This window comes from Salmo salar, chromosome ssa13 (assembly GCF_905237065.1).
Source record: "Salmo salar chromosome ssa13, Ssal_v3.1, whole genome shotgun sequence".
NCBI lineage: Eukaryota > Metazoa > Chordata > Actinopteri > Salmoniformes > Salmonidae > Salmo > Salmo salar.
This window is the reverse complement of record NC_059454.1, coordinates 19,925,213-19,949,865: the sequence shown is the minus strand read 5'-3', so window position 1 is coordinate 19,949,865 and position 24,653 is coordinate 19,925,213. Positions and strand designations below refer to the sequence as shown.

The window sequence follows — 24,653 nt, the reverse complement described above, 5'->3', positions numbered from 1 at the left end:
AAATGAACAGCTCTGGTGGACAATTGCACGCTCCCTCAACTTGAGACATCTGTGGCCTTGTGTTGTGTGACAAACTGCACATTTTAGAGTGGCCTTTTATTGTCCCCTGCACAAGGTGCACCTGTGTAATGATCATGCTGTTTAATAAGCTTCTTGATATGCCACACCTGTCAGGTGGATTGTCTTGGCAAAGTATAAATGCTCACTAACAGGGACGTAAACAAATTTGTGCAAAACAATTTGTGCAGAAATATGCTTTTTGTGCATGTAGAACATTTCTGGGATCTTTTATTTCAGCTCATGAAACATTGGACTAACACTTTACATGTTGCATTTATATTTTTGTTCAGTGTACATTGTGAGACTGGTTACAGTCGCGATCATTGTGCAAAATCTGCAGCAATAAATATACATTATTTAATGTGTAGGTTTAGCAAATTTAACTTGGTGGATTCCTGGTTGGACACATCTCAGTAACGCACTCTTCTTCTCTTGGTGATAGGCTACCCCTGTCAAACAGTCTGGAAAAGAGAATGACCAAAAGGCCAATATAGCATGGGCAGCGCCATAGACGGCTTCCGAAATATTAAAGTGGTCAAACTAGTCAACTGGGTGGGGATTCCTATGGGTTGTAGCCTCAATGGCGCTACCTATGCTGTCACAGATACTATAATGGCACAGATATAAAGATGGTTCCTCTATCTATCTCTATGTTTTGACCGCATGGGACTGCCTTCTGGCATCTAGTGAGCGAGTTCTGGAACGCTGCCTGATGTGGGCTACTGCGCAAGCCGTGCTTACAGCTGCAGGGAATATATGTCCAGCACTGCGCGCTCTGCGCTCCCACCTGCACAGTCCACTATGGAACGGAAAAGGGATGACTGCCACAGGACCGAAGGAAAAAGAAGAGACCACAACCCCCATCATGATGGATGACAGGAGCGAGATGATGTATATTCTGGAGATGCCCCAGATGCGAGGCGAGGAGGAGAGGCTTCGAACTTTTGAAAACTGGCCGGGCGATGCACCGGTCACCGCGACCAACCTAGCCAGAGCGGGCTTCTTTTTTCTGGGGCCCGATGATAAGGTCAAGTGCTTCTGTTGTGGAGGGATCCTGAGGCATTGGGTCCATGGGGATAGTCCGATCGTCGAACACAATAGACACTTCCCCACTTGTAGTTTGGTAATGGGTAGAGCCGTTGGGAATATCCCACTGTATGTCGTTCCCGGGTCCCCTTCTGACTCCGTGGACGGTCAGCTGTTGAGCCAGCTGCAGAGGATGACTGTGGACAACCAGGGGGAGGCCGGGCAGGCTGTTTACCCCGAGATGGAGTCAGAGGAATCCCGTCTCACCACCTTCCACAACTGGCCCACCGGTGCAGCGGTCCAGCCCGATGTTCTGTCGAGGGCAGGATTCTTCTACACAGGTGCGCAATAGTATTTGTTGATGGTGAGAGAAATCCTATTGTGACATCAGTGTGTGTTGTGTATTTCCACTTTTCTAAATTCTGTTGGGAACATTTTATAACTTGCTTCTTTCTTTTAGTTCCCATGTTTAGTGAAGCTATTGGACAAAATTACTCACGCCTTGGCAATTAGAAATGGGCAATTGGATATTCAGAAATAGTAGGTTCCAGTCTTTGTGTGTGACTTCATGGGACAATAGCCACGCTGAGTCATGTGTTTGTAGACAGAAAAAGCTGGACAGGACTCGGACTGCGTAAAAGAAAACATCACTGTTATGGTTAGACTGTTGTGTTCATTAAATCTTGGAACATAAAACGACTATGAGAGCGAATGAGAAACAACTTTTCCTTTGTTTGAAATTCAGTTTTGGAAATGCCATAACACAATCCACATTCTCACAGCAGGAATGTTGGGGTGTCTGCCTGTGTGTATTAATGTGATCATTTGTGTCATTGTGTGTGCAGTGGCGTTCTAGCTCGTATGGCTCTCTTCAGCGCCCCCGCCAAAAAAAAGCACCATTCTGCACTAAGTGTAATTTTTATTCAGACATTTGGAACAATACAAATAAATAATCTTAACATTTTAAACTCTAAAAATATATACAAAAATAAGACTCATAAATATCAAAAAGAAATGACAAATAGAAACAAATTTGTGTTGATTTGGCACTGAGCAGCAATACACTACCCATCCCCCAACACTGCCAACCAAGAGTCAAGACTAAACCAATTCACCTTGGTGGTGTGCAGACTGGTTTTATATTATTCTTAACCATTTCACACAAACCAGAAAAAATACAACAATATGTCTGTGAAACTATATATTCACAGTATTATGAATGAATTGTGGTTTATTTTGTAGTGTGACTGATTTTACTAATTGTATTAGTAATATACAAAGTTAGAGGTGCGCTATTTGATAGATTCTCCCCATACCTCGGGCTTCCTGTGGGTGAGACCTGAGGTCAATCTTCCCCCGACCCCCTCCCCATCTCGTACTTCTGAGTGGGAGACCTTCCCAGGTAGTAGCTTTCCTAGCTCACAAACTAGAATCAAGGCCCCCCCTCCGACAAGGCTATTTGACCCACAGTCCCACACGGTGACATGATATCATTGACGTGACATGCAAATGAGCGATAGAAAACCGATCGTGCAAATGTCACCATTCCAATTTTTTTGGTGCGGGCGCCCCGTGCTGTCCCCAGCAAGATGCCGCCCTGGGCGGCTGCCATTGTCGCCTATACCTAAATCCGCCTGTGTGTGTGTGTGTGTGTACACGGACAGCAAACACACGCTGCTTGCTGTCTGTGTGTACTGTATGCATGTGTGTGTTTTTTAGTGTGTCTAATCTCCATGTAAAGTCTTTGTTAGAAGTGCTATGATAGACAAAATATTATGTCCCTCCTCCTAGGACACGGTGACAACGTGAAATGTTTCTACTGTGATGGAGGGCTGAGGAACTGGGAACCTGGAGATGACCCCTGGCAGGAGCATGCCAAGTGGTTCCCACGGTAACACACAACAGCACCAACACACACAAACTGTCAAAATGCAATCTGTAATGCCTTTGACCCTGTGTCCACGGTTCTGCTGTGTCAATATGTTACAACTTTCTCTTTCATTCCTCAGATGTGACTTCCTGATCCAGACGAGAGGGCGGGCCTACGTCAGCAACATACAGGATACTCACTTCCACATAGAGACTGTGGTAAGTACCTTAATCCCTAACATTCATCCCTCACTGTTGTGCTTCACTGTCCTCCACGGTCATACCAAAAGCCAGGATCATTTGTATATTAGTAATGTGCCAACATAACTGTTGTGGTCACTACAGTGTGTTCGAGAACTCACAGAATAGATCCCCAGTGTTGATTTGTTTTCCAGGGTGTATCACAGACTCCGGTGTCCAGAGAAATCAACTCAGAAAATGGTGAGTCCCAGGGTACAAATGAAAACATTGAAAGTTATATTACATCCACTTCATTCTCTTGACCCCCGCCTCCCTAAATGACATCACTGGGTGATCCGCCCCATGTGTTAACCTGTGCTGAACAAACACAATAAATATGGATTTCCTTGGAAACCAATATGCTGCTTTCCCCTGGATACAGACTAAGAGGATGTATTTCATAAGTGGGCACTTAAACGTGTGTATGTGTGTAGCGAGAGAATTACAAATACTGTACGTTTCAGCTGTTTTAGAGGACAGTCAGAGAAACAGATGTATCCCTCAGTGGTGCTTTTCTCTGTATCTATCAGAACTCCATTTGTTTCTGTGGTTGAATATGTGTCAGAGAGGTGATGCGGGGCTCTTGGTTGCCTACTCTCTCCACTCCCACACCCTGGGGTACTGCTCTCTCCACTCCCACACCCTGGGATACTGCTCGCTCCACTCCCACACCCTGGGATACTGCTCTCTCCACTCCCACACCCTGGGGTACTGCTCTCTCCACTCCCACACCCTGGGATATTGCTCGCTCCACTCCCACACCCTGGGATACTGCTCTCTCCACTCCCACACCCTGGGGTACTGCTCTCTCCACTCCCACACCCTGGGGTACTGCTCTCTCCACTCCCACACCCTGGGGTACTGCTCACCCTGGGGTTCTGCTCTCTCCACTCCCACACCCTGGGGTACTGCTCTCTCCACTCCCACACCCTGGGGTACTGCTCTCTCCACTCCCACACCCTGGGGTACTGCTCTCTCCACTCCCACACCCTGGGGTACTGCTCTCTCCACTCCCACACCCTGGGATACTGCTCTCTCCACTCCCACACCCTGGGGTACTGCTCTCTCTACTGTGCCGTTTAATACATGATCGAATGCTAGCACAATAGCATCACATACTGTTGCTGAATCTGCTATTCATATTTTTTTAGTTGTACTGAATACAGGAGAGGAAAAAAAGTAATTGGTTTTGCATATCTCGAGAGACACATCGTCTTGGTAACGCTGAATAAAAAATGCAGTGCTGTTGGTTTTCAGTGAAACTCTATATAACTGTCTCTTTCCCAACTTCCCACCTAATACCTGTTTTGTTTTTTCTCTCTCCCCGTCCCTCCCTGTCCTCCCATCTGTCAGATGTGGTGGGTGGTCTGGGCGTGCCCTCGGCCATGTTGTCTCCTGTGGTCCAGACCGTGCTCCAGATGGGGTTTGAGGCTGGCCTGGTGGAGAGTCTGGTCCAGACCAAGTACCTGCTGAACGGCCAGCACTACACCTCCGTGTCTGGCCTGGTCACTGACATACTGGCAGCTGAGGAGGAGGACCGGACCAGGAGGCCGCAGAGCAGAGGTCAGGGTAAGGATGGTGATTATATTAATGATAATGGCTTGGATTTACATAGAGCTTTTGTGATGTTCAAAGCACTTAACACTGCAAGGGGAGGGGATTCACTTCATCCACTACCAGGGTGATAGTACAGTAGCAGCACGTGCCTGGGTACAGCTCACGGGTCAATCCCTAAACATTTGCCTTGTCTGAAAGAACCCACTGCCTCTACCCATAGATACTTGTTTGGAGGTAGGGACCAGCGGATTGTTATGGGCTGGGTAAAGGCTAAGGGCTCACAGAGAGGAGGTACATGCCTTAACTTGAACTTACAACCTACAGGGCTCTAATTACACTTTGACCCCTGGGGGAGTCCTAAAAATATCCTGCTGGACCAACGCTGGTATCTTTAACTCTGATGTTGACCACGTTCATATTTTAACACAACCCTTTGATATTCTTGTTCATGTGAAATGACTGGATTGACACTGAGAAACAACAAATGGAGACTCTTGTTAAAGATGTAAATAAACTCAGCAAAAAAAGAAGTGTCCTCTCACTGTCAACTGCGTTTACTTATGTGTAAATATTTGTTTGAACATAACAACAATCAACAACTGAGACATAAACTGAACAAGTTCCACAGACATGTGACTAACAGAAATGGAATAATGTGTCCCTGAACAGCAGAGGGACGGGGGTCAAAAATCAAAAGTAACAGTCAGTATCAGGTGTGGCCACCAGCTGCATTAAGTACTGCAGTGCATCTCCTCCTCATGGACTGCACCAGATTTGCCAGTTCTTGCTGTGAGATGTTACCCCACTCTTCCACCAAGGCACCTGCAAGTTCCCGGACATTTCTGGGGGGAATGGCCCTAGCCCTCACCCTCCGATCCAACAGGTCCCAGACATGCTCAATGGGATTGAGATCCGGGCTCTTCGCTGGCCATAGCAGAACACTGACATTCCCGCACAGAACGAGCAGTATGGCTGGTGTCATTGTCATGCTGGAGGGTCATGTCATGATGAGCCTGCAGGAAGGGTACCACATGAGGGAGGAGGATGTCTTCCCTGTGACGCACAGCATTGAGATTGCCTGCAATGATAACAAGTTCAGTCCGATGATGCTGTGACACACCGCCCCAGACCATGACGGACCATCCACCTCCAAATCGATCCCGCTCCAGAGTACAGGCCTCGGTGTAACGCTCATTCCTTCAACGATAAACGCGAATCCGACCATCCCCCCTGGTGAGACAAAATCGCGACTCGTCAGTGAAGAGCACTTTTTGCCAGTCCTGTCTGGTCCAGCGACGGTGGGTTTGTGCCCATAGGCGACATTGTTGCCGGTGATGTCTGGTGAGGACCTGCCTTACGACAGGCCTACAAGCCCTCAGTCCAGCCTCTCTCAGCCTATTGCGCACAGTCTGAGCACTGATGGAGGGATTGTGCATTCCTGGTGTAACTCGGGCAGTTGTTGTTGCCATCCTGTACCTGTCCCACAGGTGTGATGTTCGGATGTACCGATCCTGTGCAGGTGTTGTTACACGTGGTCTGCCGCTGCGAGGACGATCAGCTGTCCGTCCTGTCTCCCTGTAGCGCTGTCTTAGGCATCTCACAGTATGGACATTGCAATTTATTGCCCTGGCCACATTTGCAGTCCTCATGCCTCCTTGCAGCATGCCTAAGGCACGTTCACGCAGATAAGCAGGGACCCTGGGCATCTTTCTTTTGGTGTTTTTCAGAGTCAGTAGAAAGGCCTCTTTAGTGTCCTAAGTTTTCATAACAGTGACCTTAATTGCCTTCCGTCTGTAAGCTGTTAGTGTCTTAACGACCGTTCCACAGGTGCATGTTCATTAATTGTTTATGGTTCATTGAACAAGCATGGGAAACAGTGTTTAAACCCTTTACAATGAAGATCTGTGAAGTTATTTGAATTTTTATGAATTATCTTTGAAAACAGGGTCCTGAAAAAGGGACGTTTATTTTTTTGCTGAGTTTAGATGATGTTACCGTGAGTAACCATGTCTCACCCTTTACTGTTGGTGTTTTCTGTCCCTATCAGGGCTGGTGGAGAGGCAGGGGCTCAGTGCAGGAGGGATCAGGACACAGACACCCATCAGAGAAAAAGGTCAGAGGTCATGTGTATTTCTCACACACACACACACACACACACACACAAACGCCAACACTCCTGTGTGTATTTCAGCAGAGGGCAACCCCGCCCCTGATGAGCTCCTGCGTCAGCTGCAGGAGGAGCGGACATGTAAGGTGTGTATGGACAAGCGGGTTTCCATTGTCTTCATCCCCTGTGGTCACCTGGTGGTGTGTAGCGACTGTGCTGCCAGCCTCCGTCACTGCCCCATCTGCAGAGCCACCATCAGAGGCAGTGTCCGAGCATTCATGTCCTGAAAGCCACACACTCAAGTACGAGACCCCTGTGAATATGTGTGTATATATGTATGACACAATTATCCTATAGTATCCCTAATACACTGAGAAACAATACACAATTTCCTTGTTTCCCTTTTAGGCTTTTGTTTACCTTGGACAAATGAAGAAAGATTCTAGAACCCCTCGGAGCAGCCCACATTATTCTATAGGTGCTGTGAGAACGTTCTGAAAATGTTCCCTGGATGTTGGATGCCAGATCTGACCCACGTTAAAACCGCTCTGCTGTTGATTTGCCCTGCTCAAAATACCCTCAAATTAAAATGGCCTCGTTTTGGCTGTAATAGAAGTTGCATTTATATATAACAATAAACAGATATGCAATATCCAGTGTTTTGTCAGTATTGATGTTTACAGTGATCAATTGGAAGAGCAAGTTAAATCAGTCCAACTGCACATCAGATTACAGAGAATATTTGCACAAAATATGAATAATCCCTAAAACAAATAAATCACAATCAGATGATTAAAAGTACACATTGTTTTATTAACAAACTTCTATTTACACTTTTAGACAAATAGGATAACATAATTGAGTCACATGTGATGGGGACTACAGAGGACACAAAATGAAGAGAAATACAAAAAGCTTTTTCCCCACTTTCCTATACAAAGACACAGAATTATCTACAAAGAGGTGGACTCTTTTTCAGTGGTATCCATTACGCCACCACATTAGGCCCTAACCAACTCTAATGCCAGGTATGCCTCTTCCGTTCCCTGTTGGAGAGGCTGTATTGCATTAAAAGGAAGAACTGTTCCCATAAATCAGATTACTTTAGTTGTCTTTAAGCTATTCATTTTTTATCAAGAGATGAGGTGCAGTGTGTGTTCATTTATGATAATGATCCTGGATACAGTTATTCAATTGTAGCTGATCCTACAGTATGTTCATAACTACTGACAGACAAGCCTGGCTTGGTATTGATAAACTTGTGGTTTACTCACTGGAGTGCAACATACAATATTACAGATAGAAATGTAATGTATAGAGCTGGCAATATCTATGACAGAATGGCTATTCTGCACAACACATCTCTATATGAATGTTCTTTAACACCTCTCCTGAAATAATGATATCCTATTACCTATATAGTGCACTACTTTAGGATATCATTTGAGACAGTCCATGGTTTACTATCATTATTGTTGCACCACCGTTCTGCAATAGAATTCCTATCAAACCCATTTCAGTTGAGAGAAAGAGCTGTGATTTCAATATCATCAAATGAGCAGCCTGTCTTCCAAACCCACAATACTATACGGGATAAGAGCATGTTGATCAGATGCTGCTGGAAACAAGAGATCGAACCAATTCAAATCTTCCTATGTTCTGTGTTCAGGGCTCTTTTCTAGGTAATGAAAACAAGCTTTGATTAAAAAAAAGAATGTTTAATCATTGCATTCATGTCACAGCAGATAAGACAAATTATACAAAAAATAAAAACAATTGAGCTTCGAGGCTACAGAAATAAAGGAATACATTAGTTCTTCTGAACGATGTTAAGTATAAGACAAGTCATATACACGTACATACATGCAGGGCAGTAACCTGGACCTTTCTATGGGGTCCAGTGTCCAGTAGGCCAATGGACAATATCCTTAACTGTTTTTTTTGTAACTTATCAATAAACAATATGCCATGAAAGCCTAAATGACAAAGCTGAGGGGTTTGTTCACGTGAAGAACACAAACATATTCAGCAGTATTTTTTGTGTACATGACCACATTCAGCAGCAGGGGGCAGTAGTGGTACATAGTAATAAAACAGAAGGGGACGGGCCAGGTAGAAGGTGCTCTTACACACAGATCTAGGATCAGTTGCCCCTTCTCAAAACTTAAGAGATGAAACACAAAACTGAGCTTAGATAAGTGTCTACGGGCAACTCCATCATACTCCTAAAGGGACACAGCCAAAGACCCAGGCAGTTACACAATCTGCAACAGAAAGTCCAAATCATAGAGATCCTATTAAATTACTAGAGGGGTTAGAGATCCTATTAAATTACTAGAGGGGTTAGAGATCTTATTAAATTACTAGAGGGGTTAGAGATCCTATTAAATTACTAGAGGGGTTAGAGATCCTATTAAATTACTAGAGGGGTTAGAGATCCTATTAAATTACTAGAGGGGTTAGAGATCCTATTAAATTACTAGAGGGGTTAGAGATCCTATTAAATTACTAGAGGGGTTAGAGATCCTATTAAATTACTAGAGGGGTTAGAGATCCTATTAGATTACTAGAGGGGTTAGAGATCCTATTAAATTACTAGAGGGGTTAGAGATCCTATTAGATTACTAGAGGGGTTAGAGATCCTATTAAATTACTAGAGGGCCTATGTCATAAAACTTTGAAGTTACAGAATGGGGTGAAAATGGTAGCCATTATTGGTCAGGGAGAAATAAATACAGTTTATACGGGTTTAAAACCAATTTTTTGAATACATAGCCTCTAAAATATGTAAACAGACCATAAATGTCTAATTTTTGGTTTTCTTGTAAAGCTGAGAGTGCTATTATGTAATACAATATCAGTACTTGTTGCATTTACAACTTGTCTAAGTTCTATCATCAACTGATTTCAGAAAGTGTATGGCTGTGGATTGACTGCATTGTTTGAACGGAATGTTGGGATATTGGCAGTTAATTTGAAAAAGATTATGGAATCATTCCTCTAAAATTCTTCATATTCATTATTTTACACAATATCGTATCACAGCACTGGCAAACCATGGTTGACCAACTCCCTGACTAACATGGCTGACCTTTATCCCATCATAAGAAGGTTCATGTCCATTCCAATATTCTGAATTCTAATTCTGTGCTCCAAATACTCAAGAACTAGCCCCCATCTTAAAGTTTGGGCACAAAAGTGTATGTCTTTTGGGATTGTGGGATAAATGTTCCCCAATCCAACATAGACCCAAACATACACTAGGTTATTACTGTATAATACAGAATATCCATGGTTATCATACAAAACCCCTACAAACATGCTATGAAACAAACCATTACAATTGATCACAGTCATAGCTATATATATATATATATATATACACTGCTCAAAAAAATAAAGGGAACACTTAAACAACACAATGTAACTCCAAGTCAATCACACTTCTGTGAAATCAAACTGTCCACTTAGGAAGCAGCACTGATTGACAATACATTTCACATGCTGTTGTGCAAATGGAATAGACAACAGGTGGAAATTATAGGCAATTAGCAAGACACCCCCAATAAAGGAGTGGTTCTGCAGGTGGGGACCACAGACCACTTCTCAGTTCCTATGCTTCCTGGCTGATGTTTTGGTCACTTTTGAATGCTGGCGGTGCTTTCACTCTAGTGGTAGCATGAGACGGAGTCTACAATCCACACAAGTGGCTCAGGTAGTGCAGCTCATCCAGGATGGCACATCAATGCAAGCTGTGGCAAGAAGGTTTGCTGTGTCTGTCAGCGTAGTGTCCAGAGCATGGAGGCGCTACCAGGAGACAGGCCAGTACATCAGGAGACGTGGAGGAGGCCATAGGAGGGCAACAACCCAGCAGCAGGACCGCTACCTCTGCCTTTGTGCAAGGAGGAGCAGGAGAAGCACTGCCAGAGCCCTGCAAAAGTACCTCCAGCAGGCCACAAATGTGCATGTGTCTGCTCAAACGGTCAGAAACAGACTCCATGAGGGTGGAATGAGGGCCCGACGTCCACAGGTGGGGGTTGTGCTTACAGCCCAACACCGTGCAGGACATTTGGCATTTGCCAGAGAACATCAAGATTGGCAAATTCGCCACTGGCGCCCTGTGCTCTTCACAGATGAAAGCAGGTTCACACTGAGCACGTGACAGACGTGACAGAGTCTGGAGACGCCGTGGAGAACGTTCTGCTGCCTGCAACATCCTCCAGCATGACCGGTTTGGCGTTGGGTCAGTCATGGTGTGGGGTGGCATTTCTTTGGGGGGCCGCACAGCCCTCCATGTGCTCGCCAGAGGTAGCCTGACTGCCATTAGGTACCGAGATGAGATCCTCAGACCCCTTGTGAGACCATATGCTGGTGCGGTTGGCCCTGGGTTCCTCCTAATGCAAGACAATGCTAGACCTCATGTGGCTGGAGTGTGTCAGCAGTTCCTGCAAGAGGAAGGCATTGATGCTATGGACTGGCCCGCCCGTTCCCCAGACCTGAATCCAATTGAGCACATCTGGGACATCATGTCTCGCTCCATCCACCAACGCCACGTTGCACCACAGACTGTCCAGGAGTTGGCGGATGCTTTAGTCCAGGTCTGGGAGGAGATCCCTCAGGAGACCATCCGCCACCTCATCAGGAGCATGCCCAGGCGTTGTAGGGAGGTCATACAGGCACGTGGAGGCCACACACACTACTGAGCCTCATTTTGACTTGTTTTAAGGACATTACATCAAAGTTGGATCAGCCTGTAGTGTGGTTTTCCACTTTAATTTTGAGTGTGACTCCAAATCCAGACCTCTATGGGTTGATACATTGGATTTCCATTGATTATTTTTGTGTAATTTTGTTGTCAGCACTTTCAACTATGTAAAGAAAAAAGTATTTAGTATTATTACTTCTTTCATTCAGATCTAGGATGTGTTGTTTAAGTGTTCCCTTTATTTTTTTGAGCAGTATATATATATATATATATATATATATATATATATATATATATATATATATATAGCTATGATCTAGACACACTGTAGATCCCTAGTTCTGAACGATGGACAGAAATACAGCCATTAACAGCAGGTACTGTAAGTCTCGGTTGTTGAATGCCGTTTATAGTTCTAGATAAATAATTGATGTTTGAGTACACAAAAAGAGTTCAGGCCCATGTTACACAGTAATTACCCCGCCCCACCTTCCCTCCCTCCCTCCCTCCCTCCCTCCCTCCCTCCCTCCCTCCCTCCCTCCCTCCCTCCCTCCCTCCCTCCCTCCCTCCCATCCCCCAACCCTAATCCTATCCCCACCATCCCCCCCACTAACAACAGAACAGAACTGGGAAGTACAATCATTACTAAGCAGAACACCAGTAATTTACATGTTTGAAGTACTGAAGAGATTAAATAAAGAAGTAGAGAATCAGAGGAATGTCTGGCCTGCCGCAGTGCATTCTGGGACTGTTGTTGTGTCAGTCAGAGCAGCCATTTTGTTTCCATGGGAAATCACGGCGTCAGCTGCCGCCCTATTTACGTAGACCTGGAGAAGATAGAACACAGGAGACAGTGAGTGGATGGCCAGTGAAAAACACACACACACCTGGTACATTTATTTAGATCGAGGCTCTATACCCCTAGTGGTGGAGGAGGGTAAAGGTTAGTGTAATTCCTGTCATCTCATTTGCAATAGAGCTGATGAAGCTGTCAGGAGAGGTGTCCTGCAGGCTAATAATATATTCACTTTTTTCAAATCTAATTTTATTGGTGACATACACATGGTTAGCAGATGCTAATGCGAGTGTAGCGAAATTATTATTATAATTATGTGGGTGCTTATATTAGTCCTGTTTCACATGTTTAAATTAGATTTTTGTTGTTGTTGCATATCCCACTCCCTTTGAGGGTGAGGTCATGACCAGGGATCAGCCATGGAACAATTAGGGTTAAATGCCTTGCTCAAGGCCACAGACAGATTTTTCACCTGGTCTGCTCAGGGATTCAAACCAGCGACCTTTCAGTTACCGGCCCACTGCTCGTAACCGTTAGGCTAGCTGCCACCACTGCACATATTGTTATGATGTTTCCTGCATAATTTAATATATCATTCAAATGAAAGTTGGGATGGTGGTTAAAAGGCAGAGAGCTTCTAATCTGTGGTAATTCTATGTGCATAAATGCACACACACATGCAACCATACGCGTGTGCGCGCACACACACACACACACACACACAGGACCAACCTACATATTCCCCTAAACCCTCAGACAGGATAGAGCAGGTTTAATAGTGTTGTTTACTCCAATCAGACTTATTCATTCTCCTTAGCAGAGTTAGCAGAACCACAAAGAAAGTTTATACGAGTCACAGAAGAATGTCCTGCCATGACACAGTTCTTATGTTCTTAATCCCAATAACATAAACCTGTACAATGCAAAGCTTTATTCATTTGATATGGGCTAATCTTCAATGAAAACACCATGAGCTGGTGTGTTCAGGTCTTTGAGTGTATGGTTAACTGAATCAGACAGGAAACCCAAACTCTAGACTTCCACACACCAGCCTACTTCTCAAATTTCCCACCCCCTAGAAAGGGAGCCTAACGTGGGCATACAGTAGCAGGAGATGGCTGCTCTTTTTGTGAGTGAGGGATAGAGGACAGGAGAATAAAGGTGTTGGCAAGGAAAAAGTACTAACACTTACCAATATGTCCCAAATGACACCCTATTCCCCATAAATCTGGGCTCCCGAGTGGTGCAGCGGTCTAAGGCACTACATCTCAGTGCTAGAGGCATCACTACAGACCCTGGTTTGATTCCAGTCTGTATCACAACCAGCTGCGATTGGGAGTCCCATAGAGCGGCACACAATTGCCCCAGCGCTGTCTGGGTTAGGGTTTGGCCAGGGTAGGCCGTCATTGTAAATAAGAATTTGTTCTTAACTGACTTGCCTAGTTAAATAAATTGCACAACTTTTTGCAAGAGTCATATATCTTTATCACTGTCCAAAAGTAGTGTACTATATTTTAGGGAACAGGGTTCCATTTGATACATAGTCCATAGTTCTGTCCTCTTTTCTCTGGGTCCATATAAAATGCCCTTGAACCCTATGACATCACACCATGGCGCCATCTATCTGCTGTCATTTTTAATGACTTGCTCATTAGGCAAAAGCTGAAACGCTTATTAAAGTGGAGTAATTAAAGCCTTATTCCAATTAACACTGTGTTAACGAAGAGAAGTTTCATCTTAATTATTATCAAAGACTAGCCGCAGAAAAACACACAGGCCAAACACACACACATACTTACAGATACATGGGCTTTAAGAGGAGATGGGATGGTTTCTCATTGACATGGTAGAGAGGGAAGGGGTCAAATCCACCAACAAAATCAACTGAAAACAGAAGGATCAAATGCAAAAAATGACAAATGAAATCAGAACATGACATACAGAAAGTGATGGGCAGAAAGAAATATAAATGAAATGATATCAAATGACAAATATGGATTCACAAAATAAATGAATTGAAGAAAACAAATGAAAGTGAAGAGAATACAAAACAGATAGGTACACCTACAGTATGAGGGGGTCAAAGGTTAGAATGTGTTGGCATGCCAAAAACAGATGGAGATGTGGCATTTCAGCTAGCTCTGATGTTCCGTACACAAAAAGATGCTAAATATTTGTATAATACTCAAACTTTCCATATTTGTATTGACTAGTGGTGCTATCGGAGACAGTGTGCATAGGGGACGAGGCAGTGGGCGTAGGGGACGAGGCAGTGGGCGTAGGGGACGAGGCAGTGGGCGTAGGGGACGAGGCAGTGGGCGTAGGGGACGAGGCAGTGGACGTAGGGGACGAGGCAGTGGGCGTCGGGGACGAGGCAGTGGGCGTAGGGGACGAGGCAGTGGCGAGGGGACGAGGCAGTGGGCGTAGGGTCGAGGCAGTGGGCGTCGGGGACGAGGCAGTGGGCGTCGGGGACGAGGCAGTGGGCGTCGGGGACGAGGCAGTTGACGTAGGGGACGAGGCAGTGGGCGTCGGGGACGAGGCAGTGGGCGTAGGGGACGAGGCAGTGGGCGTAGGGGACGAGGCAGTGGGCGTAGGGTCGAGGCAGTGGGCGTCGGGGACGAGGCAGTGGGCGTAGGGGACGAGGCAGTGGGCGTAGGGTCGAGGCAGTGGGCGTAGGGGACGAGGCAGTGGGCGTAGGGGTCGAGGCAGTGGGCGTAGGGGAGGAGGCAGTGAGCATAGGGGAGGAGGCAGTGAGCGTTGGGGACGAGGCAGTGAGCGTAGGGGAGGAGGCAGTGAGCGTAGGGGAGGAGGCAGTGAGCGTAGGCGACGAGGCAGTGAGGGTAGGGGACGAGGCAGTGAGCGTAGGGGACGAGGCAGTGAGCGTCGGGGACGAGGCAGTGAGCGTAGGGGACGAGGCAGTGAGCGTAGGGGACGAGGCAGTGAGCGTAGGGGACGAGGCAGTGAGCGTAGGGGACGAGGCAGTGAGCGTAGGGGACGAGGCAGTGAGCGTCGGGGAGGAGGCAGTGAGCGTAGGGGACGAGGCAGTGAGCGTAGGGGAGGAGGCAGTGAGCGTAGGCGACGAGGCAGTGAGGGTAGGGGACGAGGCAGTGAGGGAAGGGGAGGAGGCGAGAGTCAGGCAGCTATCAAAATAAGCTCTTTATCGCGGAAACACAGAGGGTGACCTTCACTAAGTGATCGACCAAGAGACCAACTCTCTGTATATTTACTCAGAAAAGAGAAGCACAGAGCGGAGCACACAGTCAGAGAGGGAGCGAGAGAGCGGGAGCGAGAGCGAGGGGAAAAACGAGTGGAAAGGACAGAGTGTGTTATGCTTGTCATTCTGACATTTTTCTTCTTTTTTTTCCACCTTTATCTAACGAGGTAGGGAAGTTGAGAACAAGTTCTCATTAACAATTGCGACCTGGCCAAGATAAAGCAAAGCAGTTCGACAACATACAACAACACAGAGTTACACATGGAGTAAAAACAAACCTACAGTCAATAATACAGTAGAAAAATACGTCTATATACAATGTGAGCAAATGAGGTGAGATAAGGGAGGTAAAGGCAAAAAAGGCCATGGTGGCAAAGTAAATACAATATAGCAAGTAAAACACTGGAATGGTAGATTTGTAGTAGAAGAAAGTGCAAAGTAGAAATAGAGATAATGGGGTGCAAAGGAGCTAAATAAATAAATAAATAAATACAGTAGGGGAGTTAGATGAGAGTTAGTTGTTTGGGCTAAATTACAGATGGGCTATGTACAGGTGCAGTAATCTGTGAGCTGCTCTGACAGCTGGTGCTTAAAGCTAGTGAGGGAGATAAGTGTTTCCAGTTTTAGAGATTTTTGTAGTTCGTTCCAGTCATTGGCAGCAGAGAACTGGAAGGAGAGGCGGCCGAAGGAGGAATTGGCTTTGGGGGTGACCAGAGAGATATACCTGCTGGAGCGCGTGCTACAGGTGGGTGCTGCTATGGTGACCAGTGAGCTGAGATAAGGGGGAACTTTACCTAGCAGGGTCTTGTAGATGACCTGGAGCCAGTGGGATTGGCGATGAGTATGAAGCGAGGGCCAGCCAACGAGAGTGTACAGGTCGCAGTGGTGGGTAGTATATGGGGCTTTGGTGACAAAACAGATGGCACTGTGATAGACTGCATCCAGTCTATTGAGTAGGGTATTGGAGGCTATTTTGTAAATGACATCGCTGAAGTCGAGGTTCGGTAGGATGGTCAGTTTTACGACTGACACAGGGCCATTGAGATTAGGTTAAAGGAGTGTGTGCAAAAACAGAACGCATTTAGTATCACAATGGATACAAGAGCCCAGTAAACAACAGGATGCAGTGAATCTGTCCCATCGTTAGAGCAGGATCGTAATGCTGGCGCATCGTTAGAGCAGGATCGTAATGCTGGCGCATCGTTAGAGCAGGATCGTAATGCTGGCGCATCGTTAGAGCAGGATCGTAATGCTGGCGCATCGTTAGAGCAGGATCGTAATGCTGGCGCATCGTTAGAGCAGGATCGTAATGCTGGCGCATCGTTAGAGCAGGATCGTAATGCTGGCGCATCGTTAGAGCAGGATTATAATGTTGTTTCATGAAGATAACTAATCCAGAAGTGTCTCCACTTTCTGGAACAGTGCTTTTATGAGAGATAGGAATAGGCAAATAGAATATTTGAAGTTCATTGCATTAACTAGAGTTCCTGAAAGGGCTAGTTATCGTCAGATTAATCAAAGCGAGGAGTGACAAGTTAACCTGCTCCTCTGTCTCCATTCCGGCTCCTTGGGATTCTCAGTTTGTGATATACAGAGCCCAAGCCCAGCCGCTGGAGTTGGTCCATCACACACAGGCTGAGTTATCAGGAAGTGGCCGCTCCAGTAAAGTGAGTAACACGAACAAAGGTTAAACACACACTAACATGCACACACACGGCAAGTGATTTTCTTATTACAAGCAGGCTGGGTTCCATGTCCTGCCATGATAAGCAGTGTGCTGAAGAATATGGTTAGGGGATGATGGGGTGGCAGGTAGGCTAGTGGTTAGAGTGTTGGGCCAATAGCCGAAAGGTTGCTGGATCGAATCCCTGAGCTGACAAGATAAAAATCTGTCGTTCTGCCCCTGAACAAGACAGTTAACCCACTGTTCTTTAGTAGGCTGTTATTGAAAATAAAAATGTGTTCTTAACTGACTTGCCTACTTAAATAAAGGCTACAATAATTATGATGTACTTTTCTCTCCCCCTGATCTCTTGCATAGCAGAATAGGAAGACACAGAGCGAGAGAGAAAACAGGGAGAGAGATAAAGAGAGTATGGGAGAGATAGAGCGAGATAGTGACTGTGAAAATCACACTGTGCCAGACCAGCCAGGTCACCCGCGAAACAAGTCAGTATTTGATGTTTATCCATGTCTGAGAATGTCAGGAGATGACATAGAAACCGGTATGCGCTGTTACCTTCAAGTAGGTTTTGGTTTTGCTAGGGCATTGTGGACAGGATGGCGGATGGGTGTAAGCATCTACCTCTGATTCCAAAGGTTGCAAATTCATATCCAGCGATAGAAAGTCGTTTTTGATATTTTCGTTTTAAGCCTATCCCAAACCTTAACCATCACCTTAACCATTCAGAGTTAATGCCTGAACGTAACCTTAAACACTGTGAATTTTGATGTTTGGAAAACCTTTGAAATTGGACATTTGAGAAACATGGACCAACGTCTAATTCTGACATGAGACTGTGAGAGCTGGTAGACATGGTTTGTGATGTAATTGTGATGTGTAAAAGAATTAGAACTGAACATGGTTCAAATACAGCTGTTTTCATGCTGTTCCAGTGATACATGTACTAACCTGTGTGGCAGTGTAGAGTAGCGACCAGGAAATAGGGTTTTTATTGTATGTGAGAGGTAATCTCTCCCAGTGCTGTATATCTTTAATCAACTGAAGATGTTCACCTACTGTAGATTTAGCGTGATGTGCAGAGCAGTCTTGAGAAATGAACTGATCCCAACGTTACACACTAAGTATTGAATCTGTGTCGTTCTCACTGCTCAGATGTTATTCCACTGAGCTAAAGCCAAGGCCAAGTCTTCAGGTCTCAAGCAAGGTAAGGCTACTTCATCATGCGAGCAGAGATGACCGTACCACCTCTACATGAGAGCATGCCACATATGACAGGTATGTGGCTCAGTGCGTTCATGTGGAGGAAATAAATAAGCAGTAATGTAAGGTGATTACTGTTTTTACTACGGAGAGGAAATGTTTAACGTCACAGGCGCTTGACTAACAGAGACATGGACCATCTATCTAACTGTCTACCTCTCACAATGCCTTTCTAAGAAAGAGAATTCAAGGGTTTCAAAGACCTCTCTGATGAGAATAGGCTACCTGTCCTGTTGGGGGAGGATGCAGAGAACTGTGGGTTGGCAGGGCACTACATTGCTGCCTGCCATAAGATGAGTGACAGTGTCTGACATGTCCTCTATGCCATTGTTATTGTTATTGTTGTTGTTCAATGTATAGTTATTTTGACCCTTGATTATTGTTGTTACTGTTGTCCCATTGACAGTATTGATTATTATTATTTTAGTTATGTTAATATTGTAAATGTATCACTTCATCTCCAGAGTACACTTTGGCAATAACACATTGTCATGCCAATACAACAAATTGAATTGAAAGAGAGAGGGACATGAGGGAGAGGAAAGAGAGAGAGAGAGAGAGGGAGATGAGAGAGAGAGACAGAGAGAGAAAGGTGGGGGGGTGAGAAAGAGAGAGAGAGGATGGGGTAGAGACAGGCTGAGATAAAGAACAGAGTGGAAAAAGAAAGAAAGAACAGGGCAGGAGAGAGATGGATGGGGAGAGTGTGAGAGGAAAAGAGGGAATAAAAAAAGAGACAAGGGAGAGAGAGGAGAGAACGACAGGGATGGACCACTGAGTCCGTCTGTAGATCTGGTCATGATAAGCTAAAAAACAGTCATGGCTGGAGCCCTGACACACACACGCTCAAACACACACACACGCTGCCTGACTGAGCACTTCTGAAGGGGTTCCCTGGCCCTGTATCAGAGGGAGTGAGTGAGTGAGTGAGTGAGTGAGTGAGTGAGTGAGTGAGTGTGTGTGTGTGTGTTGTTTTGTGTTTAAGTGTTTAACTTTGTCATCAGCACAAAGAGTGAAGGAGGGAATGAAGCTGCCCATCACATCACCGTGGTTATGAGTGATCAGCTTGCATTGGGGGTGACTGACAAAGAATCCCTATGGAAACAGGTCCTTGCCAATACAGTTAATATAAATGGAAACTGGCCTTGTGTCAAAGTTTATACAAATGGAAACAGGCCAGAGAAAACCGGACGTGTGCCAATAAACTAATGATGAAGGATCTGCTGCCACTGAGCTACTGCACTACAGACCATTGGCTTCAAAGAGAATTTATCATAAGGCTGTGTCCCAATTTATCCATCTCATTCACTATTTGCACACTCCCTCTATCGTCCGATGTCTCCCACTTTACCCTCACATTCTCTCTCTCTCTGGTTCTGTTACCCGTATCCATCCATCTCACTCTTACTTAATTTCATCCCCTCCCCTCGCTCCCCTTTCCTCTTTCTTTACATCTCTCTCCCACCCTTTCTCCCTCCCTCCTTCCCACCCTCCCTCTCTCCCAACCTCTTTCCTCCCTCCCACTCTCCCACCCACCCACCCTCCCTCCCTTTTATCTCACTCTATCGCACCCCAGGTTCATTCCCCCATCATTCTTCTCTTTACTTATCTCCCTTTCTCTTCCTCCCTTCTTCTTCCTCCCTTCTTTTTTCTCATTTGACTCCAGAGGATTTACTGAGACAGTGAGTCAGCACAGAGGTGCGCGCCACAGTTAGCCGTCAAACTAGGCTAATGCTAAGCTAACGCTAGGATAAAGCTTATGCTACGCGGGTAACTCTCTGACCTACTTTCCAAAGAGGCTTTTCCCCTCCACTCGCTCCGCCTGGGTGTCTGCTCTATACTGATAACTGGACACGCAAACACATGCACACACTCAGCACTCCAGCTCATACTAATAGGAACATACACTAAGGCCTGAGAGAACTAAAGCTGATCCTTCAGCTGAGTGTGATGCTCATTGTTCTGTCCTTTCCGGTTCTCCTTTGCCGGAGAGTGTGTGTGTGTGTGTATGTGGACGTGTTTAACTATTCTTGTGGGGACCAGAATTACCCACAAAAATAGTAAACGAACAAACATTTTACCAACTGGGAACATTTTGTTGGTCCCCACAAGGTCAAATGTTATTTCTAGGGGGTTTAGGGTGAAGGTTAGGTTTTTGGGTTACGGGTTAAGGTTAGGGTAAGAGTATAGGTTAGGGAAAATATGATTTTGAATGGGACTGAATTGTGTGTCCCCACAAGGTTAGCTGTACAAGACTGTGTGTCTGTGTGAGTGTTTTTACCTCCCCCTCTAACTTATCTCCTCAGAGTATCTGAATATTTCTGTTCTCTCTCCTGTCCTCCTCGTTTCTCCATTCATCTTCCCCTCCCCCTCTACTGTATGGGTGAGGTATTCCACCTCTCCTTTGTGGGTGAGGTATGCAGAGCCGGAATATTTATCAACCAGAGTGGCTTAATGAGGCAGCTAGGAATAACCAGAGACCTCAAAGTTATTCACCTTGCCTTCAATAACTACAGACTGAGAGGGAGACAAATAGAGAGAGAGAGATAAAGAGGGAGAAAAAGAGAGGGAGAAAAAGAGGGCGAGAGCCAGAGAAACATCCCTTTACATTTTCAGATCTAAAATGGATCCTGACATATAATCATTCATGCACCTGCATAGAGAATGAAAGGGAGGAAAGATGCAAGAGAGAAGAACCGAGGAGGAAAATAAAGAGAGAGGGGAGGAGTAGAAGAGGAGAAAAAGAAGAGATCAAGTGAGGAGAAGGATGGAGAGAAATGTGAGGATAAACTTTAAGCGGGCAAAACGATGCTGATGAAGTCTGGGGAGCTCAGTGAAGGAACATAGTCTGGGGAGCTCAGTGAAGGAACATAGTCTGGGGAGCTCAGTGAAGGAACATAGTCTGGGGAGCTCAGTGAAGGAACATAGTCTGGGGAGCTCAGTGAAGGAACATGGTCTGGGGAGCTCAGTGAAGGAACATAGTCTGGGGAGCTCAGTGAAGGAACATAGTCTGGGGAGCTCAGTGAAGGAACATGGTCTGGGGAGCTCAGTGAAGGTACATAGTCTGGGGAGCTCAGTGAAGGAACATAGTCTGGGGAGCTCAGTGAAGGAACATTGTCTGGGGAGCTCAGTGAAGGAACATAGTCTGGGGAGCTCAGTGAAGGAACATAGTCTGGGGAGCTCAGTGAAGGAACATAGTCTGGGGAGCTCAGTGAAGGAACATAGTCTGGGGAGCTCAGTGAAGGAACATGGTCTGGGGAGCTCAGTGAAGGAACATGGTCTGGGGGAGCTCAGTGAAGGAACATGGTCTGGGGAGCTCAGTGAAGGAACATGGTCTGGGGAGCTCAGTGAAGGAACATAGTCTGGGGAGCTCAGTGAAGGAACATGGTCTGGGGAGCTCAGTGAAGGAACATAGTCTGGGGAGCTCAGTGAAGGAACATGGTCTGGGGAGCTCAGTGAAGGAACATGGTCTGGGGAGCTCAGTGAAGGAACATGGTCTGGGGAGCTCAGTGAAGGAACATAGTCTGGGGAGCTCAGTGAAGGAACATAGTCTGGGGAGCTCAGTGAAGGAACATGGTCTGGGGAGCTCAGTGAAGGAACATAGTCTGGGGAGCTCAGTGAAGGAACATAGTCTGGGGAGCTCAGTGAAGGAACATGGTCTGGGGAGCTCAGTGAAGGAACATAGTCTGGGGAGCTCAGTGAAGGATCATGGTCTGGGGAGCTCAGTGAAGGAACATAGTCTGGGGAGCTCAGTGAAGGAACAAAGTCTAATCTGACTCTTCAAATGAGTGTGGAAATGAAGCGGGCATAGCACGTTGGTGTGTGTGTGAGTGTGTGCGTGCATAGCATTGAAAAGAATGAAGACACGTACACATGCATGGAGCTGATTACAATATCAAAGAGGAAGGGCTTGGAGGCTGTGTAGCTCTGTTTCAAAGCAGCTTTCAATTTCCAAAACCAGCCAGCCAGGATTAGACCAGAACTACTGAATAATTAAAACTAGGAAAGAATACAGAATCATCCACTTCTCTTTCATACTTTTCTTTCCCGTATTTTTATTCAGTGTGTTGTTGTTGTGCTTATCAATTTATTTGTACAAAGACACACACACACACACACACACTTTCTCTGTCTGTCATTGTGTGCGTTTCAAAGTGAACGTCTGTCCCCTCCGCCCTTACACAAACAGTATCTGTGCCAACTGTCCACACAAAGGATGGATGGGCCGTGAGGTCACAAAAAACAAAGCCAAAAGGGAAACCACTGTGAGGGAAATGTCAATTACTTATTTTGAAGTTGACTCCCCCCACCAGAATGGCATTTCCCTCTGGGGATTACTTAGGAGTGATTGATTATGAGATAGTACCGCCCAGAGCCGGGCGAGGTAGGCGCGACACTAAACATTCACAGCCACTGAATCTCTGGTGTGTGACCTCCACCAAAGAAGAGGTGATTGTACTTCCACACCAACCGCCCCAAACACACACAGTCTTTCTTTCAAAATGTCCTTTCACTCACTAAACCTGTGTGTACAACCGTTGGAAATGTGCATTCTATTAACCACTGTCACCACACTTAAATGTTTTCTGCCACCTGATTGGTTAACCCTCAATGTGACCTCTGACCTCGAGGCTATGAGGTCACTGCAACCATGAGCTGTTCTTCAGATGTGTGCCTCTCTATCTCTACCTCTTCTCCCTCCCTCTCTCAACCTCTTCTCCCTCCCTCAACATCTTTTCCCTCCCTCTCTTTCTACCTCTTCTCACTCCCTCTCTCTCTCTACCTCTTTCTCTCTACCTCTTCTCCCTCCCTCCCTCTCTCTCTCAACCGCTTCTCCCTCCCTCTTCTCCCTCCCTCTCTCTCTACCTTTTCTCCCTCCCTCTACCTCTTCTCTCTCCCTCTCTTTCTACCTCTTCTCACTCACTCCCTCTCTCTCTCTCTACCTCTTTCTCTCTACCTCTCTCTCTACCTCTTCTCCCTCCCTCTCTCTACCTCCCTCTCTCTACCTCCCTCCCTCCCTCCCTACATTTACATTTACGTCATTTAGCAGACGCTCTTATCCCTAAATCTACCTCTTCTCCCTCCCTCTCTCTACCTCCCTCCCTCCCTCCCTCCCTCCCTCCCTCCCTCCCTCCACCTCTTCTCCCTCCCTACCTCTTCTCCCTCCCTACCCCTACCTCTTCTCCCTCCCTACCCCTTCTCCCTCCCTACACCTACCTCTTCTCCCTCCCCACGCCTACCTCTTCTCCCTCCCCACCTCTTCTCCCTTCCTACCTCTTCTCCCTCCCTACCTCTTCTCCCTCCCTACCTCTACCTCTTCTCCCTCCCTACCTCTACCTCTTCTCCCTCCCTACCTCTTCTCACTCCCTACCTCTTCTCACTCCCTCTCTCTATACCTCTTCTCACTCCCTCTCTCTATACCTCTTCTCCCTCCCTACCTCTACCTCTTCTCCCTCCCTACCTCTACCTCTTCTCCCTCCCTACCTCTTCTCCCTCCCTACCTCTACCTCTTCTCACTCCCTACCTCTCTCCCTCTTCTCACTCCCTCTCTCCCTACCTCTTCTCACTCCCTCTCTCCCTACCTCTTCTCACTCCCTCTACCTCTTCTCACTCTCTCTCCCTCTTCTCACTCCCTCTCTCTAATCTACTCTTTCATCTTTCCCTTTTTCTCCACACCCTTCACCATTTTCCTGTTTCTAAATGTCTCCCTTCAACCCCCCCTGTATGAGCCAACTATACTAAACAAAAATATAAAACGTAACATGCTTCATGAGCTGAACCCAGACATTTTCCATATGCACAAAAAGCATATTTCTCTCAAATGTTGTGCACACATTTGTTTACATCCCTGTCAGTAAGCATTTATCCTTTGCCAAGATAATCCATCCACCTGAAAGGTGTGGCATATCAAGCTGATTAAACAGCATGATCATTACGCAGGTGCACATTGTGCTGTGGACAATAAAAGGCCATTCTAAAATGTGCAGTTTTGTTACACAACACAATGTCACAGAGTTGAGGGAGCGTGCAATTGGCATGCTGACTGCAGGAATTTCCAACAGAGCTGTTGCCTGACAATTGAATGTTAATGTCTCTACCATAAGCCTACCAATGTTGTTTTAGATCATTTGTCCGCAC

General features: G+C 46.0%; 2 protein-coding genes across 9 annotated transcripts in view; one reads left to right on the top strand and one right to left on the bottom strand.

Annotated features, from left to right (window-relative positions):
* Window positions 1–284: 284 nt before the first annotated feature.
* LOC106566594 (baculoviral IAP repeat-containing protein 7) lies at window positions 285–7,515 on the top strand. 4 transcript variants are annotated; one of them, XM_014134751.2, is made up of 8 exons: window positions 285–1,427; window positions 2,878–2,977; window positions 3,096–3,174; window positions 3,351–3,396; window positions 4,549–4,758; window positions 6,800–6,865; window positions 6,947–7,161; window positions 7,268–7,515. In XM_014134751.2, exons 1-7 carry the CDS (start codon window positions 773–775, stop codon window positions 7,144–7,146), a joined length of 1,356 nt encoding a protein of 451 aa, XP_013990226.1. In that variant the 5' UTR covers window positions 285–772; the 3' UTR covers window positions 7,147–7,161; window positions 7,268–7,515. The 4 variants fall into 4 exon arrangements, with proteins under 4 accessions (XP_013990226.1, XP_013990225.1, XP_013990221.1 ...); XM_014134750.2 differs by having other exon boundaries at window positions 6,944–7,161; XM_014134746.2 differs by having other exon boundaries at window positions 286–1,427; window positions 4,549–4,764; window positions 6,944–7,161.
* Window positions 7,516–12,156: 4,641 nt separating this feature from the next.
* Window positions 12,157–24,653, bottom strand: part of nkain4 (sodium/potassium transporting ATPase interacting 4) — a 138,327-nt gene continuing 125,830 nt past the window's right edge. Inside the window, exons 6-7 of one of the 5 annotated variants that reach the window (XM_014134736.2) lie at window positions 14,160–14,244; window positions 12,174–12,391 (exon numbers count right to left, since the gene is read on the bottom strand). In XM_014134736.2, coding sequence (XP_013990211.1) covers window positions 12,382–12,391; window positions 14,160–14,244 — 95 coding nt within the window. In that variant the 3' untranslated portion in view covers window positions 12,174–12,381. Of the gene's footprint in view, window positions 12,392–14,155; window positions 14,245–24,653 lie in introns of those variants that run through there. The other 4 variants (XM_014134740.2, XM_014134739.2, XM_014134738.2 and 1 more) reach the window with 4 other exon arrangements.

Bases quoted from the DNA above. Each gene is read 5' to 3' on its own strand.
- LOC106566594 (XM_014134746.2), top strand. From the start codon at position 773: ATGTGGGCTACTGCGCAAGCCGTGCTTACAGCTGCAGGGAATATATGT. The intron at 3,175-3,350 runs GTAAGTACCTTA...TTTGTTTTCCAG, and splicing joins ACTTCCACATAGAGACTGTG to GGTGTATCACAGACTCCGGT. The intron at 3,397-4,548 runs GTGAGTCCCAGG...CCCATCTGTCAG, and splicing joins AGAAATCAACTCAGAAAATG to ATGTGGTGGGTGGTCTGGGC.